The sequence below is a fragment of the Echinops telfairi genome, unplaced genomic scaffold (genome assembly GCF_000313985.2).
Source record: "Echinops telfairi isolate 266 unplaced genomic scaffold, ASM31398v2 ScPeMD7_7400;HRSCAF=8409, whole genome shotgun sequence".
Taxonomy (NCBI): Eukaryota; Metazoa; Chordata; class Mammalia; order Afrosoricida; family Tenrecidae; genus Echinops; species Echinops telfairi.
This window is the reverse complement of record NW_022111300.1, coordinates 14,477,511-14,497,415: the sequence shown is the minus strand read 5'-3', so window position 1 is coordinate 14,497,415 and position 19,905 is coordinate 14,477,511. Positions and strand designations below refer to the sequence as shown.

Sequence of the window (19,905 nt, the reverse complement as noted above, 5' to 3'; positions counted from 1 at the left end):
CTTCCGAGACTTTAAATCTTTCCAGGAGTAGACAGCACCCTCTTTTCCCCACCAAGCGGTTGACAGAAGTAACCCACGACCCCTCCAGAGCTCCTGTTCCATAAATAAATAAATGTGCTGATTTGAAATTGGAGTCATTCTCTGCTACCAGTTTTATTTTTTCACTTGTCGGCTCTTAAAGTTTGGCATGTTTCCATGTCAGTGAATAATTATTTATATTTTAATTTTTGAATGTTTCAGATTGGTCTGTTGGGTGAATGTGATACAATTTTATTTAACTAATTACCTTTTGGTAGTTATTTGGGCCATTTTCGGCTCTTTGTTTTCTTTTGCCACTACCACTCATGTTGGCAGGAACACCGTGTGTACGTTTTCCCCTTAGGTCCTTCAAATAACTTCCTAAAGTTAGAATTATTTTGATAAATATGAAGCTATTCACTAGAAATGTTGCATTAAGTTATGCTCTAGCCTCTATACAGGAGCTATACTTTTTAAGGCACCATCAAAAACTCGAAGCCTTATTCATTTACTGCCAGTGTGACTTGTTTACAAGTGAAATCTCAGTGTCTCAGGTAGCATACCTTGGAGAGCCAATCCAAGTGAATTCCCTCTACTGTCTTATGTTGAATTTTCTCTGAAGGTGATATCCCTTCCTGTGAAGAATCTTATCTGTTGTTGTTTGAGCCATTGAGTCTATTTTAACTCACAGTACTCCCTTGTGACAGTAGAATTGTCCCACTGGGTCCACTAGGTTGTATCTTTATGGAAACAGTTTGCCGGGTCTTGCTCCATGGACCTGCTGAATGGGTTGGAGTCACCAAGTTAACAGCTGAGCACTTAACCATTGTACCATCCAGGTGATACTGGTTGGTTTGTTACTAATTTCCCCTTTTGTTACCTTTGTAAAGACTTGGTGTATAATCTTGACCATACTAGCTTATAGAAGTAGGAGCTCCGGTGGCCTCAGGGGATACAGGTTCGGCTGCTAATCTCAAAGTCAGTAGTTCTAAACCAACAGCTACTCTGAGGGAGAATGAGGAGGCTTTCTGCTCCCATGAGAGCTGCAGTTTTGGAAGCCCACATGGACAGTCTGTCCTGTCCTGTCAGGTCCCTGTGAGTTACAATTGAGTTCATGGTAGTAAATAGAGTTCAGAGGTTTTGCACTGTAGAAATTATTTTTCTTTATTTTATCTGGCACTTGAATTTCTTGGGATGTTTATAAGACTTTCCCTACTCCAAGACGTTAATCTCCCAAATGTTAGCCATTGTCTTTCTTTTTATTATTATTATTATTCAGATATTAAATTTGTGTGTAATTTCTTCTAGTAAACGAAAGAAGAAATGTAGATCCACTTCATCCCAATGCCATGTGTAGAATTACTTTCTCTTTGATTTCCTAGCTACGTTTAGATATTACAAGTGTTTTTTCCCCCATCTGTATATGTGTTTGATGATAGACTCTTTTTTTTACCCCTGAATATGTTTGCTGGATTTTTTTCACTTGTACAGCACCTTCAAAACTAATGACCATTTTGAAAATTACCCAAATATATTCTGATATTTGGGTAAAGCAGCCTTACCGTAGATCTAAACAGATCAATAAGCATACAAGACATTTAGAAATATTGTCGTAATACATGTAACTTAAATGCTGTCTCCTCCCAAAGGCCTAGATTACTTCATTAGCTCATTATTTTAAAATCCTTGAATTAAAAAAAATTAATATTGCTCTAAAACACAATAAAAAGGAAACCTCCTGATCTTTCACAAAACAACATAGCACTAATAGAGAATCTTGATAAAATAGAACATAATACACTAGTTAGACTTGTTTGTAATGCCAATTTATGCAATTAAAAATATATTCATAATTTATATGAATACTCCCCAAACTCAAAAACCACCTTCATTGCCATTGTGTCAGTTCCATCACTAATGACCATACAGGACATAGTAGAACGGCCCTGTTACGTTTTGAGACTATCAGTCTTTATGGAAGCAGGAAGCTTCATCTTTTTACTGTAGAGGAGCTGGTAGGTCTGAACTGCTGACTGCAGTTAACAGCCAAATTCCTAACTCACTACTCCATAAAAATGAAATATGTTCAGATAATTTTTAAAATACATCTTGTTCTCTGATCATATACTACTTCGCACATTAAAAGAGTGATGGTATTCAAAACAAAAATAGTAATTCTAGAACGTCAAGGATGGTTCAGCATTAAGAAATATATAAATGTAATACAGTTTATTAAATAAGTTAAAGGGGAAAAGGATTTTCTCCATAAATGCTGAAATGACAATAATAAAATTGACTGTTTCTCACGTGATAAATAACCACTAAATAAAATAGGGATATGTCAGTGCTTCATTAACTTGACAAAGCATATTCAACAAGAACCATCAGACACTTTGGGTCTTAACTGTAAAACCCTAGAAGCATCCCCAATTTAAGAGGAGCAATTTAATGGAATACTACACAGCCATCAAAAAGCCTGAGATGTATTCCTGAGTCTTGGGTGAAAAGATTTTGAAAATGTTCTTCCAAGAGCAGCTGGGTCATTATATTTATTTAAAACAAACTGTCTAGATGCATTTAACTGAGAATGAAGGGTTAGACTGGGGAGGGGAAGAATTGACATAAATATTTAAATACTTTTTTCTGTTTATGAGTTATTTTTTGCAACTTGAGTAGGGAACTGTCAAAATTCCCTATGTACACTTAATTCTTTCTATTTCTGTTAATTTCTAGGACTCTTCTGTGCCAATACTTTTTTAATTACTTGACTTTATCATTTGTACTGGTTTAGCAAAACGGACTTTGGAGCTGAATAAATATGACCTTTTTGTAAATTACCCTTTTTTTAAATTTCATTTTATTATTATTTTTTACCCTTTCTGAAGCTCAATTTTCTCATCTTAAAATGTAGATAATTTCTTCCTTATTCTATATGTGTGTGTGTATGTAGTAAATGATCTCAAATCTATGAAGTTCTAAGTACAATGTCTAGCATGTCCTAAGCAGTGGCTCTTTGCCACTACATTTACTCTAATTATATATAGCTTAGCTAACATAAATTGTGATGGGGAAAGTAGCTTTGATTGTGTAGCTTCTCAGTTCCTTTTTGTGATTTTAGTGGTATGGGGATTGTGTATTTTATCTTCTCTCCCAAGACATGCCTGTTCAGCGGATTGGTTTCTAATGACTTTTGCAGTTGAGAGCACATGCTGTGGATATTAATGGGAACCAAGTGGAGAACCCCATTGACATTGTCATCAATGTTATTGACATGAATGATAACAGACCCGAGTTCTTGCACCAGGTTTGGAATGGGACGGTGCCGGAGGGATCAAAGCCTGGTAAGTCTGAAGTTAGCCTTTCAGAGGTACCTTAGGGAGCACAGACTAATCCACAGCCCTGTGCTACCTAAATGAGAAAAGTAGAAGTCGGATGAGCCTTTCACTGTCATTTTCTCTCATTCATAATGCTTTTAGGAAGAGAGGAAGGTAATTTAGGAGGAAGCAAGTGATTGCAGGGAGAAAATAGACAAAGATCACTCTCACAGCCCACAATAATTTTCTGTACTTTGAAAAATACATACTACGCTATTTGGTTCTATATGATAAAATCTATAGGGAATGATTTTGTTGTATCATGGATGGTGTTAATGTCAGCAGTAGACAGCATTGGAAGATTCAGGCCTTTCCTGTCCATCTTGTTTTTCTTAGCAGCCACTGAAATATAATTGTAAAGACTAACAGATGATTGGCGGACTTGGCATCAGGTAGTAAGGCAACCTCCCCATCCCCCAAAAAAGCCCAAAGAGCAAAAGGGCCTGGTGACAGCTGTGGTGGCTGCCTTCTCCCTGAAGGAGCTGCTTGCTCTGGCGATGGCCTGTGCTGGCCTCCTCTTTCAAACTAGTCTCATTTAAAGTGACCGGGCCCCAATTAGCAGTTGCCAAAAGCCTCTGACCGCTGTAAAATGATATTTACCCAAGATTTTAGACACTTTGTACTGGAATCCCCTTACACTTCAGTCCCGGTAGGATCGCAAGGCGAGTCTGAAGAACGAGTGGCCAAGAAAAGCAGTGTATCTGGAATGGGTGGAAGCTCATAGTTGGCCAGCCTACTTGAGATGATTCAGGGTTAAGAGGAGATTTCATATGCTGTATGATTTATTTTGTATAAAAAAAAGTCATTGTGCTTTGTCATCTATGCCATGGGCATCAGTACTTCATGCAGTTCCTTTAGATGTAAGCCAGTGTGTAGATGAACTCTGCTTTGGGTTGGTATTTTCCGCTGGTGCAATTATGCATCTCCCCTAAGAAGATGGCCGTGGTGGGAGGCTAGGAAAGGACTGTCCAGGAATCTCTCCATCTGTGGTTCCTTCTGAGTCTCTTTTGCAGAATAGATTTCTCTGGCATTTTAAAATACATAGGTAAAAGCATAGGTAACAAAGTCGTATCCAAAGATTCCAAATTTATATCAACTTAGGGCTTTTCTGATGGGAAGATTTTTTTTTTTTATTAATTTCTTTTTGGACCTCTGTGATATCAAGTGTTTTTTTTAAAGTAAAACTTTACCAAAATTGTCCAAAATAGATACTTAAAGGTATATATTATCCATTTGACAGTGTTTTCCCATGTAAGGCTTCCATAAATGATAGCCATTCATTTCATGAGACCATTCTATTTGGTTTTGTGAACTTTGAAAATTTCCTTCTAGCAAAGAATAATGTTATGAATCTTGAGTTACATTCCATAATGAAGCTAAAGATTTGGGCTCACTTTTTTAGTTGTACTCCTTTGTTCATCTTACCAGTACTTGCAGGGCAGGTGCTGAGTGGTAGGCACTCTCTGACACTATGGGGCGGGGTGGGCAGCGAGCTCCTGCTGTCTGGGAGCTCATGTTCTAAGAACGGGACCACAAGCAAATACGCAATACACTGGGGGTACCCCCAAAAGACTGGAAATTTTTTCAAAGCTATGTATTAAAATTTTTTTACTAAAAACTTTATCATCTTTCTTGAAAACATTTTTCAAACTCATCTGTGTGGATGGCTGACAGTACCTCCCTTGTTTTTCCTTCACCTCTTCTCTGCCGTCAAACCATTGTCCTTTCATGTGCCTCAGTATTTGTGGAAACAAAAAGAAATGGCACAGAGTGAGGTCAGGTGATTAAGGTGCGTGAGGCAAGAGAGGCATGCTGTGTTTTGCCCAAAACTGGCATGCTGAGATGGTTGTGTGAGCAGATACATTGTCCTGATGGCAAAACCAGTCCCCACCTGCCACAAATCAGGCCTTTTTTGTCACACACTGTTAGGCAATCTTTTTTAGATCCTCGTAAATAGAAAGCTTAATTAACAGTCTGACCTGATGGGACGAATCCAAATATACCAGCAATTGACATTTTTTGTCTCTTTGGGAAGTTGACAGCTATCCACAATGAGGTTTGTCATTAATCGACATTTAACCTTTTGAAATGAGAAAACGGTTTGTACAATGGCGTTTTTTCCTATAGTTCTGGCCTTCTAAGCTGTGTTCAACATCACAACAGTTTCTGCAGCATTTTTCCCAAGCAGGAAACAAACTTTCACAGCCACACGCTGTTCTCTTAAATTGGCCATCACAGAAAACAAGGTTCAAGTGAAACTGCTTTCACAAAAAAAATTCACTGTGCCCAGAGAGAAACCTCCTAGGTGATGCCAATGGTTGCACTAACTCAAGAATGAATTGCTTGATGGTCACCTAGCAGGGAAAATGCATACTAGCAAAGCTCTGCTCGGTCCAGCGCAATTCTGGTTTTTTGGGGGACCCCCCTCATAGGTTTAGTGGCTGATAGTTGCTTTGAAGAAAATGATGGTATTTGCCCTGGCTTTTTTCAGAAGGCCAAGCTCACTGAAAACAGATTTGAATCATGTGGCCAAGGCATGGTTTTGTTTTCTTGAGACAAAAGTGTGTTCTACGGTCATGGAGTTAAATCTAACTCACCAGTGTAGAAGTAATCGCTGTAGGGATCTGAATGGTTGGGGTCTGCCAGAAACAGATCTGTAGTCCTTCCTGGGGTGCACTTGGACTGCCAACTTTCTGGGGATTTCTGTGCCATCTACAGGGAACAGCAAAAATAAAGTAGAACCAAATTTAGAGCATTTCGAGGACAAAGTATAGCGATAAGAGCCTCTATAATATAGTTCTTAAAAGAAAAAGATTCCATCGAACAAATCATTCATTCTAAATAGTAACTACTTTTGTCTCTCCTTCCAAATAAAAGCATTCCCTAGCAAGATTGAATATATTTGGTGTTAACGCTGTGTAGATTTTCTTTCCGAAAAGATCTTATAAGTTGAAGTCCCTAAGTTGGTTGTAATGTTCTTTTAATCTTGTAAGAAATAATGAACCACAATGTCAAATCCCTACTCAATGTACCAAAACAGTAATGCATGAAATGCTTGCTTATGGCCTGAATAAATGGAGTGTGCCTCGTGATGCACACAGCTCACTTTCAGAGCGTGAGTGAGTTAGGCACTGGGGAGAATTATGCTCAGCAGGACCTTTTAGGCATGGCTGTATAAGGAAAGAAAGTATGGCAGAGGGAAAGAATCAGTGTCCATGAAATATATGTCTAGATGCATTTGTATGAATTATTATTTGCATTTTATATAAATTATGTTCTGAAGTGGATGTTTTTTAAAAGTATAATGAGTTTTCCTTCTCACATAGGGAAAAATTTAGTATAACTATATGCATGTTACACTTACCTTTTCAACTCTCTAAACTGTGCTTTATTTTCAGCTGAATATTCTTCTTAATAGTATTTCTCTTTATCAAGTCTTAAGTGATTAAATGTTTGTTTTGAAAAATTAAAACATAAGATTTATTCAATAACTAAATATGCTTAAAAAACAAACAGGTTCTAAGGTGAAGAGTTACCTTTCATGTACTTATGTGTATTATCTCTAGGAACATATGTGATGACTGTAACTGCTATTGATGCTGATGACCCAAATGCCCTCAATGGGATGCTGAGATACAGGATCCTGTCCCAGGCACCAAGCACCCCATCACCCAACATGTTTACAATCAACAATGAAACCGGTGATATTATCACAGTGGCCGCTGGACTTGATAGAGAAGTAAGCCAACTAAAACCTGTATTTCAATTTGTTTTTAATCTTAAAAGTGTCTCGTGCACTTTATCATCATATAATACTATGTTCAGTCCCCATAATACTATTCAAGTTTTCACTTTTGTTTAAAAGTCTGTTTCAGTATTTTCCTACAAAACTTCAAATTGGTTAAATTATATATGCATTATAAACAAAGCACTGCTAATCTGTGGAATATTCATATGATTATTGATTATTAATTCATAAGTGACTCAATGGCAAATGACTTGGTATTTTTGTTAATTTTTTTATATCTTTTTCAGGTTTCTTTGGTTTTTCTTTATATTCAAAGCTTTTTGTTTTGTGCAGAATTAAATTTCATGCCCAAGTAATTGCAGAAACTTTGGGTACTTTTTAACTATTTGTATTTTTAAGAGGCTGAAACACATACATGTGATTAGTGGTTCGTAGCCCCTGTCAATAATTACTTGTGAAAGAGATTGTCTCCTTCAGAACTTGTCCCTCAAATCTAGGATTTAATTATTTAACAAGTTATTTACCATCGTAACTGCATAACTGCTCCCAACAAGTCATTGTAGCTGTAGATTCAGAGAAACATACTTCTGGCATACTGTTCTATTGAATGGCACAGAATGTGGAAGTATCCCAAGCCGAGAGACAACAGGCATTCCATTTAGTTACCAGGGCACACTGTGAATGGCTTCAACCTCCCTCTCTGCTATTTTTCCCTCTTTGTTTTGGTCACGTGATTTCTGCTGGCACAAATGACTTGCACCTTTTGCTTAATCTCCAACCTCCTAGTTCTTCATGCTCCAATTCAAGCTTTACTTAGAAGCTCGCTTAAAAATGTCAGCCCTGATGAATCTTTTTACATCCCTTTCCTATTGTGTTCTGAACTCTTTGTTACACATTCTCAAGGTCATTGTTTTGGTCATGAGTAATCATCTTTTGAGTGAATTATCAAAGTATCAATTTATAAAGACACCTGCTTCACAGATTTCTGACTCAGCCAGCTTTTACTGCCCTGAGATCTCAGATTATATATGTCAAAAAAGAAAACATTATACCCACCATAATAAATATTATTGACAAGGAATTTTAAAGTTGGTTTTTATGGTGTTCTGTTTCCTTAGTAGCATTTGCTCGCATTAGATCGAAGAAAATACTACTGTTCCAATGAATTATATTCACACAGTGATGCCAGAAGCAGTGTGATAAAGTCACCCGAGGCAGTCACGATTGCTTTATTTACCACAGAGCTGAAAGCCTCACTCACGGACTGGATGGATGCCTGTTACCTCCTCGCCATTAACGTTCAGGCAGCAGCCGGTCTTCCTCGAGGAATGCGCTTGGTCAGAAATGCAGTGTGTTCGGGGGTAGTCTTTTCCATTTAGTGATACTTAGAACATGTGTGCTTGTCCACCTCTTCCATTCCCAACTGGAATATGATCGTTAAGTGTTTGTTAAACTCCGCATGAAGAGCGTGTTTTATATGAGAAACAAACAGTGTATTTTGGCTTTGTTTTTTACTCTTCACTCGTGAGAATGATGATACCCCAAGCCCAACTGAAAATGCTCAAACGCACTGCCATCGAGTCCACACCAACCACGGCGACACTATTGGACAGGGTAGAACTTCCCCTTTGAGGTGTGGAGTGGAGCTGCTGTTCGGTTTGAATTGCCAGCCTTTGAAACCGCAGGTTCCTTTATACCAAATCAGGCGGTTGCTAGGATATGCCTTCACAGTGGTCCGGACCCAGGGACCTAGCTATCGCAGAACAGAACTGCCTGGTCCTGTGCTGGACTCAGAATGACCGCTACCCCTAAGTACACTATTGGAGCCCCTAGGCCAATCCATCTCGCTGAGGGCCTTCCTCTTATTATTTTTTAAATTAAAAGATCATATTATTGGGGGCTCTTACAACACTTATAACAATCCATACATCAATTGTATCAAGCATATTTGTACATATGTTGCCATCATTATTTTCCAAACATTTACTTTCTGTTGCGCTCTTGATAGCACCCCCTCTTTTTTTTCACTCTCCCCCCTCGCGACCCCTTGATAAACTGTAAATTCTTATTATTTTGGTATCTTACACCGATGGCTGTTTCCCTCCTCTCTCATTGACTCTACTTTATCAAGCCTGGAGGCCTTCTCCAGGTGCTGATCTTTCCTGATAACAAATCCCAGATACTGGAGATGAAGTCTTACAATCTTCCTTTCTTCAGAGTATTCCATGCTGACTAAACTTTCTTGAAGATGGGTTTGTTCATTCTGCTGGCCGGCCATGAAATAATCAGGATCATTTGCCACCATAATTTGAATTCAACAGTTTATTTTGCACTGCCTTATTCACTGTCCAGCTTTCGATTGCATGTGAGGTTTAAAATACAATGGTTTTGGTCAGAAGCATCTTAGTCCTCAAAGTGCCGCCTAAGATTTTGAGCACTTTAAAGCAGGGGTGCTCACACTCTGTCAGCATGTGAGCTACTTATAAAATGATTGAGTCAAAAAGATCTACCAACTACAAAAATGCAAAACCTGTTTTTTTTTATTTATTACATTTATTCATAAATGCATTGAGAATTCTTTATATGTACCATGTACGTTTATGGACCTTGCATAACCGCATGAGTCCATATTGCACAACACAACACAATGAACGATGTACGTTTTTGTCATTCCCTGAGTTTACTCTGATGACTTGCACTGAATGGAATGAGCCAGGGATGCATAGTCCGGACAGGAGCTGCTGACAGCCAGCTGCAAGCACACTTCCAAATGAGCATCGGTCCTGGTGGAACGGTACTTGGACTTAATGATCTTTACGTGGGAAAAGGCTGACTCACATAAATAAGTAGAGCTGAATCATGCAGTCAAGGAGGTAGCACATTTTCTCATGTTTGGGTACTTTCCCTCTGCGAGTAAGTTCCAGAACTGTTCATGCCTCTGGACTTCAGCTAAATGTCGCTTGTAGTGTCAAAATCTCCCATTCCGTAGTAAAGTGATACGTTTTTCCTTCTTACTTGGTCCAGCTCCCCCACTCATTTTAAGACCCTTTCTTAAGTTTAAGAGGAAAAAAACCAAGATCTAAAAATTGGCGATAACTTAGCTTGCCAGTTTTGCTGCATTTAGGCAGTTGTTTGTGCATGCATTTGACACCTAAGATTGCATCTGATTGGCTGCGCTGTATATCAGTTAAGTGACGAGATTGCTGATAGGCTTACGTCTATCTTTTTAATGTCATGCGATCTACCCTCACTACATTTGCGATCGACTAGTAGATGGTGATCAATGTATGGAGCACCCTGCTGTAAGAGATTTCGAGCACTTTAAAGAAGTCTTGCAGACTTGCCTGCTGCAACACATCATTTGACGTCATCTCATATTACTGCTGCTTCCTTGGATGGTAAACTGATTCTAAGAAAAATGACAGCTCCAATATTTTTACTGTTTATCATTATGTTCGTTATTGGTCCAGTTGTGGGAATTTGGGGGTATTTTTGTTGTTGCTAAGGTATGATCCATGATGAAAGATGTCGTCTTTGGTCTTCAGCAATTAGTTCTTCAAGCCCTCCTCTCTTTCAGCAAGCAAGGTTATGTCATCTGCATACCATGGATGGTTCATGAGTTTTCCCACTATCCTGATGCTAGGGCATTCTTTCGTATGTAGTCCAGTTTCTTGGATTATTTGCTCAGGTTACAGATTGATTAAGTAGTGAAAGGATTCAACCTTGATGCATACTTTCTTGATTTTAAACTGTGCAGTATCCCATTATTCTGAATGACTGCCTCTTGCTCAATAAACAAGTTCTGCGTGAGCACAAATAGATGTTCTAAATTCCCCTTTTCACAATATTATCCATAATTTGTTGACACACACAGTTGAATGCCATTGCATAGTAAATAAAACACAAGTAAACCTGCTTCTCATATCCTCTGCTTTTAACCAAGGTGCACCTGACATTAACAGTGAAATCCATTGTTCGACATCCTCTTCTGATTCCAACTTGAATTTCTGACAATTTCCTGTCATTGTACTGCTTCAACCATTCTTCAATTATCTTCAGGATAACTTTACTTGAATGTGATATTGTTTGCTAATTTCTAATTTCCATTGGGCCACATTTCTTTGCAACAGGCATATACATGGATCCCTTTTTTTTTTGATTGACCAGGTTGTGGTCTTCCAAATATCTTGGCATAGGCTTCCAGCTTGGCATGCACTTGTTGAGAAAAATATTAATTGATATCCCATAAGTTCCATAGGATATTAATTGATACCCCATCAATTCCAAAACGCCTTTAGTGCAGCTTGCACTTCTTCCTTTAGTACAGGCCATTCTCGATTGTGTGAATTCTACATGGGATGGCTTCTGTGAATGCTACATGGGGCCTGCGGGAGAAATGACTTGACTCTTTCAAGCCTCATCCAAGCTCCAGATTATTTTATTTCTAAAAAAGTCCACAGTTTCTTTTCTATCAAAACTAATTTCAGTTTTCATTCCCCCAGGATATATACCTTTGAATGATGAACATCTAATCATTGAAATGTGCAATGTGTTTCAGGTTTTTTCCATCTACAGGTTTAAAACTTATCCATTTTGGGGGCTCTCTGGGCCTAAAGCAGTAGCCATCACATTCCCTAGACTTCTTTTTAAAAATCTCCATCTGACTTCCTGTGACTTCATGCTGTGATATCACTTCCTGTCACGCTTTTAAAATGTAGATTTTTTACATTTACGTATTTAAGTGTATAAATATGAAAGCGCTAAATTGTGCTCAGTCACTGCTTCAGTGGCTGTGAAGTCTGGCTCTGCCCATTACAGGCTGTGGGTGCTTCAGAGAGTTCGCGAGAACCCTCTGACCCTGTATCTGTAAAACGAGGATGATGATGACAGACACCCCTGGGGTGGAATGGCTGGCGTGATTGCGTAGGGGGGTGAATAAGCATGCAGCAGTGGTCACTGCATTCAGTTTCCGTTTCCATGTTGCTGTCATCAGTGGCAACAGCTACTGGCTAAGCATTTTCACTTTTCTTTTTTTTACCATTTTTCTTATGGCAAAAGAAAAATCCCTTTTCTTGTTTTTCAAGCATTTTACTCGTGTCCTCAACTCCTTCTTCTGTCTTGAATAAATGATCCTCCTGTTTTCTCTTGTGCCTCCAGTCTTCCCTGTAGGCTTCACAAACATACTGAATCATCTCTAGGAGAAAATACCCGCTGCCGTGGTCCACAGACTGAATTCAGGGCTCTTTAACATGACATTACAACCCCAGTGTGACTTTTGCCCCCAAAGACTTCTGTAGCCCAACCTCCCAAAAGTCCCTTAGCTCTCAATGAGAGAGACGCTCATAATACCCAAAAACTCATGCAGTTCCCTGTTCAAATCTGACATTTATATCCTTTTCTGGGTGTTTTCTCTGCTAGATACTCCTTTCCCATCTCCTTGTAACAGGCAAACTCTAATTTTTCAATCAGGCTCACCATCACCCTTCTAAGATCCAGTCCTGAGCTGGTCCTCTGGGCACCCACAGGAACCAGTTATGTAGAAATGATATCTGGATTCTTCCTTTCCAAATTGAGTTGAGACCCTAAAGAAATGGTCACGTGGCTTAGCCTTTCTTTTCCAGGTCAAGGGAGAATTCACTCTTAGTCCTCCTCTCCCGGAAATCAAGCTTTCTGCCTGCATTCTCTGCTCTGGGTGTACACGTGCTGTACATGTAGTGTGATTTGTGGCACACTAATATAGTGGACTAACTAGTGGCACAGTCTTGGCATGCGAAGCTGTGTCTGTCACCAGGCTGGGTGCCCCTGGCAAGGATTCTCAACTCTTTCCAAGCCTTTCGTGCCTCATATGTAAAATGGAGATTAAAAATACCCATTTGTCTGAAAAGATTATTGGGAAGACTAAATGAGATAACATAGAGCATGTCACACAATTAGTGCTCCACAAATGCTAATTATTGTTTTATAGTTTCCAGGTCCTCAGAACAGTAGTTAGCATTGGGTAAACATTTGATAACATTTTGGGTGACAAATGAGTGTGTGGCTAAGCTCTAGGGATGATGAGAAGCCACAATCCTTTTATTTGCCACCCCATCAAATCGATAATTCCAGAATCTAATAATTGTACGAATGCTTAATTTTACAGGTACTATTTATGGCAAGGGAATGCTAGTTTTCCACGTAACAGTACCTTTACAATAAATGAAGTTTCTGTAAAGGGAGTTAAAATCCACAGAATAGTACGTGACTCATAGTGCAGAAATATGAGGACAGGAACACACTGGCAAGATGATTTGTGAATCACTGCAGTTTGGGAAACAATGATCTAGTTTATGCTCCCTGTGTATGCGTTAGAAAATAAGTGACAGGTAGCCTGAGAAATCAGAGGCTTTCCCCATAACCTGAAATGATGGTTACAAGGTAGCACAAGGCCCAAGATTTCCATTCATGCCTCCAACAGCAAACTGAGAAGCACGTGTTTCTTGATTGCTCTGTGGCAGGCATGTTGTGCTGTACCAGCAACATAAGCATGAACCGAGGTAGGGCCTGGGAAGGCACATTTGTCTGTGTGTGGAGAGAGGGCCAAGGAAAGGCGTAAGAGTGGATACTACAGCAACACCCTTTGCTGTTCAGGTGATTCTGACTCATAGCCACCTGTGCGACAGAGCAGAACTGCCCCATAGGGTTTCCAAGACTGGAAATCTTTGAGGGAGCAGACAGCTTCATCTTTCACCCATGCGTGGCTTATGGGTTGGAACCAGTGGCCTTGTGGTTAGCAGCCCAACTCTTAAGGCTCCTTCAGGACTGATGACAACCTTAGAAACTAAACACCGTGAGAGAGGGATGTCCTGGCAGCACAGTCCCCAGGAGGCCAGTCAGGCTGCCTCAAAGACTCTCACCAGTCATCCTGTTTTCCAGATTCAAGCTGGAGAGCAATACTCTACATCAGGGTTTCTCAATCTTAGCCCTGTTGACTTTTGAACTGGATCATTCTTTGATGTGGGGTAGTGCTCTGTGCATGGTGGGATGTTTTATCAGCATCCATGACCTCTGCCTGTGCTGAGCCACTAGCTCCCCACCAATTGTGACAACCAGCTCTCTCTGGAGGAGAGGGGGAGCGGCTAAATCTTTCCAGTTGACAATTGGAAGAAGGAAATAGCAAAATCAATGACATCGGTTTGCGCCAAGGCATTTATTCACCCACTGCTGCCCAGTCAATGCCGACTCCTAGCCACGCTGTAGGTTCACGAGCCTGTAGCTCTTTAGGGGATTAGAAAACCCTAACTTTCTCCTGAATCGGCTGAGAAGCAGCTGGTGGTTTGGAGCTGCTGACCTTGCAGTTAGCCGCCCAGCAAATAACCACTATGCCACCGAGGCATTAAGTGGGAAAGAAAGAAGGTCAAGGGAACGAAACATGATAGTTTATGGAAAGATAGCCTTCACAGAGAGGGAAAGACTGACAGCTAGCTGATGAGTTGGCATTTTATTCCATTTGGAACAGGAAGTGGGAGAAGTGCTTAAGCAGGATACCACTTTATCAGATTTGGGAATTGAAGGGTGGGAAATCAAATTCTTGTGGAATCCAAAAGTCTGTCTTTCAGAACCAGATGCCTAGTGAGCAAATTAGTAAAAAGCTCTGAATAGTTCTGTTGTCTAAAAAGCAGGCTATTGTGTGTTCCTTGCTAAATGAAAGAACGTTTTACCAACCAAACATTTTAAAATGGAGATATTATTTGTGAAATGAGGGTTTTTTTTTAATTTGAAGGAATCCTATATCTCACAAATAACAATATACTTTTAAAATATAGATTTCAAAACTAGCTGGAAGCAGAAAATTATAAGTATTATCCACTGATCTCAGTTTCAGCTCAGTGGCAAATTGCATTTATTATGCTTATATAATTTTAAAGATCTTTGTAGAGCGAACATCTAAGAAAGTACTGTATGTATCTCCATAAAATATCTACATGGGTTTTGTTAATCTTCTTTTAAAAAACTCCATCCCCCCCACCCCCACCCCACCCTTTTGGAGAAAATGTTCATGTTCTTCTGCATATAAAAGCTAACAGAAATGGCATTTCAAAGTCATAACAAATTTTTATTTTCATGGTTTTCAGCTGGGAGGCTGAACTGAATGCCCTCCAAAATTCTTTCACTACCCATGAGAGCATTAAGTGGAAATCACTCTTGATCAGCAAAGAAAGGCATTGCAAAGTGTTTTAGCATATGTGAGCATTATAGAAAGGTGGTAGGAATTAAGAAAAATTTAAATGATCAACCAGCAATGTTCTTTCTTTGTTGGTTTTTCTTTTTAACTTCCCATAGAAAAGTACTGTATTTTCTCTTTGTGGGAAAAAAACAAAAACCTGGAATGAGTGACTGCTTGCCAGTGGCCTTTAGGTGGAAAGAGAATTCAGAGTTTACTGTGGGAGGTGTGGATTTCCCTCCTACTCTACTCCCCCCCCCCTCCCCGCCACCCCCAGCCTTGCCCATTAACAACTAAATCAAACACTGCATCTGTGTGTTCTGTCCAAGCTCCAGAAACCCCTTCGAATAGCCATTCATAATAATCTTAGTTATATTTAGAACCAGGAAAACCACACTTTGCAGTGACAGTTTATTTTCTATGAAGAAGACGGTTCTGTTCGGAATCTTTTAACATTTGTGAAGGTGATTTTTTTAAACTCTGTTCCAATTTTCACAGAGACGTCAAATTATTTCAGATATGCTATTTGGTAAAATTAACCTAGGAGAACATTTGGTTGGCTAATGCTATGGACGTCTCAGAGGATCTGAAGATGTGCTCTTGGATACATTACAGCTTAATTGGGTTCCGCCTTTAAAATAATTCAGTCTGGAATCTGAAAGCAGTGGGTGCCTGGTTGGTATTAGCTGTCAACTGCAAATGTGTCTGTATCCATCATAGGCCTGTTCTCGCAATAATAGGCCCAATCAGGTAGGTACATATAGCAGGGCTTTCAAGCATACAGTTGTCAAACCCCTGCTGTGTTCCAGGACTAAGGCTAGAGCGGTAAACCACTTCACTGGTGTTTGAGTTCTGTTTAAGAGTGAGCCGGCTCCTGCCCCAGTCACTTGCAACTTACGATGTTCCCACATGCGTCCATGGCACTGCTCTGTAGAGGTTGTTTTTTTTTTTTTGGGGGGGGGGAAGGAGTTGTTTTTTAAATACTTTTATTGGGGCTCTTATATCTCTTATCACAATCCATACATTCCTCCAATGTGTCAAGCACATTTGCACATATGCCGCCGCCATCATTTTCAAAGCCTTCCCTTCCCACTCGAGTCTCTGATATCAACTCCGCATTTCCCCCTCCTTCTCCCTCCCTCCCTCCCTCATGAACCCTTGAAAAAGTTATAGATTATTTTCTCCATACCTTACATCATCCTCCATCACCCCTCACCTACTTTTCCATTATTCGTCCCCCTGAGAGGGGGTTCTAGATTGATCCTTGTAATGGATTCTGCCTTTCTCTGCCTACCCTCCCCTAATCCTCCTGGTATCTCTACTCTCCATGTTGGCCCTGAGGGGTTTATCTATCCTGGATTCCCTGTAGCAGTGTGCATGTTCTGGTCTAATCCGATTTGTAAGGTAGAATTGAGGTCATGATAGTGGGATGAAGGAAGTACCCAAAAGCTAGAGGAAAGGTGTGTGTTTCATCGGTGCCATGCTGCACCCTGACTGGCTCATCTCTTCTCTGTGAACCCTCTGTGAGGGCATGTCCAGTTGTCTACAGATGAGCACTGGTCTCCACTCCATACCCCCGCCCCCACCCCCACCCCCATTCACCTTGGGTATAGTTTTATTCTGGGTCTTAGATACCTGATACCTGATTCCATGGACACCTCATGATCACCCAGGCTGGTGTGCTTCTTCCATGTGGGCTTCGTTGCTTCTGAGCTAGATGGCCGCATGTTTATCTGCAAGCCTTTAAGACCCCAGACGCGATATCTTCTGATGGCCGGGTTTTTGTGGTTGATTTTTCAGAAGTAGATTTTCAGCCCTTTCTCTGAGCAGGCGCAGACCTCCCCAAGTGCATTCACTGTGAACACACCTGGGGACTTCCTTTGAAGAATATGCTATTCCTTATTTATTGGGAATGGTGTGCAGTAATGGAATTGGGTAACATTTCATCGGCCCTGTTGTAAGAGAAGGGACGTATATAAGACCACATAAAAGGAAAGCACATATAGGTGGTGATATATATATGCTTTCTTCTTTGTCTCTTGATAGTCTTCATTGTCATTCGAGTTTTAAAATGGGTGGAAGTAATAAGAGCCTTTTCGTGCTTAACCACTGTCTGCTGACATTCAGAAGAACGTGCAAGGTTGAAACCATTGGCAGGCTTCGGCCTCCCTGGAAATTTCACACATCGGCACTGCAATCCTCTCTCCTCTCAGACGCGAATCTACACAGTTAAATCTACTGAGACAAGGACCAGACCTGCCCTTATTGCTAAGTTAACGTAAACTCCACTTGGGAAATTTCAAACATTGCTAATCAGAGTGAATAATGTTCTCCGCGTGTAGTAAAGACCCATTTACAGAACAACTGTTTTGTCTTCTTGAGGAATGAGTTTCATTTAAGCGCTTTTATCTTTATGTCTTTTTAGAAAGTGCAACAGTATACATTAATAATTCAAGCTACAGACATGGAAGGGAATCCCACATACGGCCTGTCCAACACGGCCACGGCTGTCATCACTGTGACTGACGTCAATGACAACCCCCCAGAGTTTACAGCCATGACGGTAAGCACAACCATCCACGCACAGCCCTTCGGGTCTGGGGTCCATTCCCGACGCGGTTTGTCCTGAATACGAAGTGTGATGAACAGAGGAGGGGGGAGCTGGGATACACAAAGTTCTAGAATGGCTCCTGACTCCAGCCTCGTCAGTCACCAAACTGTCCATAAAGCACCCGGAGGCATTGGTGTTCTGAGTGAGCATCCCCTCCTTTGCTGTGGAAGGGGCTGTAAGATGCTGCTGGGAAACAGTGCCCTCAAAGGTTTGTGCTGTTTTAACCAAGCGCTTAGAAACACGTCCAGGTACATGAATTACAGGACTGACTGATGCTGTTGCTCCAGAACTTAGCCTTGTCTATCTCAGGTGTAATAATTTCTTATAGACAAGTCCTTTCCCGTGACCCCACTTTCATTTCCTGCAGCCTCAGAAATGGCTGCTAATTTGAATATTAATAGCACGGTTGCATAATTTAGTGGAAAAATGGGCTAGTAAAACCAAAAAATATCACAGTGTTTTTAAAGTCAGATTAACATGCTGCGATGACCTGCGTTCCCAGCCTCCTCATTTAGTGGACATAATAAAGATTTAATGGTGCTGTAAAATTGGGGTGGCCGTCAACATGCTGTCCTTGAGTGACCAGTATCCCTCTTCTAACTGAGCCCTGTCGTTCTGTAGTTCTATGGTGAAGTTCCTGAGAACAGGGTAGATGTCATCGTAGCGAATCTCACGGTGACGGATAAGGATCAGCCCCACACGCCCGCCTGGAACGCGGTGTACAGAATCAGTGGTGGAGACCCTACAGGGCGCTTCGCCATCCAGACGGACCCCAACAGTAACGACGGCTTAGTCACGGTGGTCAAAGTAAGTGCCCTCCCCGCTTGGCAGGAACCTGCCCGGGGACCTCTGCGCATGCCTCGCGGTCCCCTGAGTCTGCTCTTGACTCTCACGAGCTTTCTTCCTCTCTCCTGCCTTCTCTTCTTTCCCTTCCTTTCCGTTCCTTCTTGCAACGATCCTTAAATCTAGGATTAATACATACTTAGGGGAAGTGATTCTTTTTTTGCCTTTCAAATTTATGTTGAGGCCGGGGCCAGCATAGCTGCAGATATTCTCACATTATGCAGGGAATAAATCAACTTAGACAGCTGGACCAATCGGAAGGCAGGAGTGGCCTCCAGAAGATTAACTGTCAGTGAAGTTGACGATGAGGGAGTACATGACTCTCTGATTTTTGATGGCCCATTGACAACTGTTCAGAGATCTGTCTGACAGAGACTAGTCTCCTAGCCACAGATGAGTATCCAAGCAATAATGAAGCAGCGTTGATAGCCGAAGTAAGATCAAACAGCACGGGAAGAAGAGGACCTGAGAAGGCTCTGAATTGATGTTGTTGGTTTTAAATGTCATTTTCAAGACCGAAAGGACTTGGTTCTTCTGATCTTTAATTGCCCGAAACAAGCAAAAATGAGTGTTGAAGACAACGGAGATGTTCTTCAAGTATAATGAACTCTTAACTATAACCTCAAATCTCTTTAAAGTGAAGGCCCCTGACTTGTTTACCTATGTGATTTGCTTTCTTGCCCCAACCCCCTGGATTTATAATACTGCTAGTACTAGGGGGCTTCAAAAGTCTTGTGGAAAATGGAATTTTACCACACATATTTTGAAGCCCTTTCACTGGGCCTTGCCCAGAAGAACGCACTGACGGCCCAGTTATCAAAAAGCTTATACATTCTTGAGTAAAATGATGAAATGTTTCCCAGGCGGGGCTTGGGAGCTATCTGAATCAGCCCACTGAGCAGAACGGCAGCCTGACTGCCTGAGTTCAGATCCCAGCTCTGCTACTTTAGTGGTGTGTCCAAGGCTCAGCCTCCATTTCCTCCTGCAGAGAGTGAGAGTGGAGGAAATGCCTAAGCCAGAGTGTGTTTATGAGGAATTAATGAATCTAATGCACACCGAAGGACGTCAAACCATGGCTGGCACTTAACATCAATAAATGTTGTAGCAG

The 19,905-nt window shown here is 40.8% G+C and overlaps 1 protein-coding gene across 3 annotated transcripts in view; it reads left to right on the top strand.

Annotated features, from left to right (window-relative positions):
- Positions 1 to 19,905, top strand: part of CDH2 (cadherin 2) — a 126,315-nt gene that overhangs the window by 62,534 nt on the left and 43,876 nt on the right. For all 3 annotated transcript variants that reach the window (XM_045296122.1, XM_045296120.1, XM_045296121.1), the window contains exons 5-8: positions 3,215 to 3,359; positions 6,959 to 7,131; positions 17,769 to 17,906; positions 18,576 to 18,761. In XM_045296122.1, the coding sequence (XP_045152057.1) occupies positions 3,215 to 3,359; positions 6,959 to 7,131; positions 17,769 to 17,906; positions 18,576 to 18,761 (642 nt within the window). The remainder of the gene's footprint in view (positions 1 to 3,214; positions 3,360 to 6,958; positions 7,132 to 17,768; positions 17,907 to 18,575; positions 18,762 to 19,905) is intronic.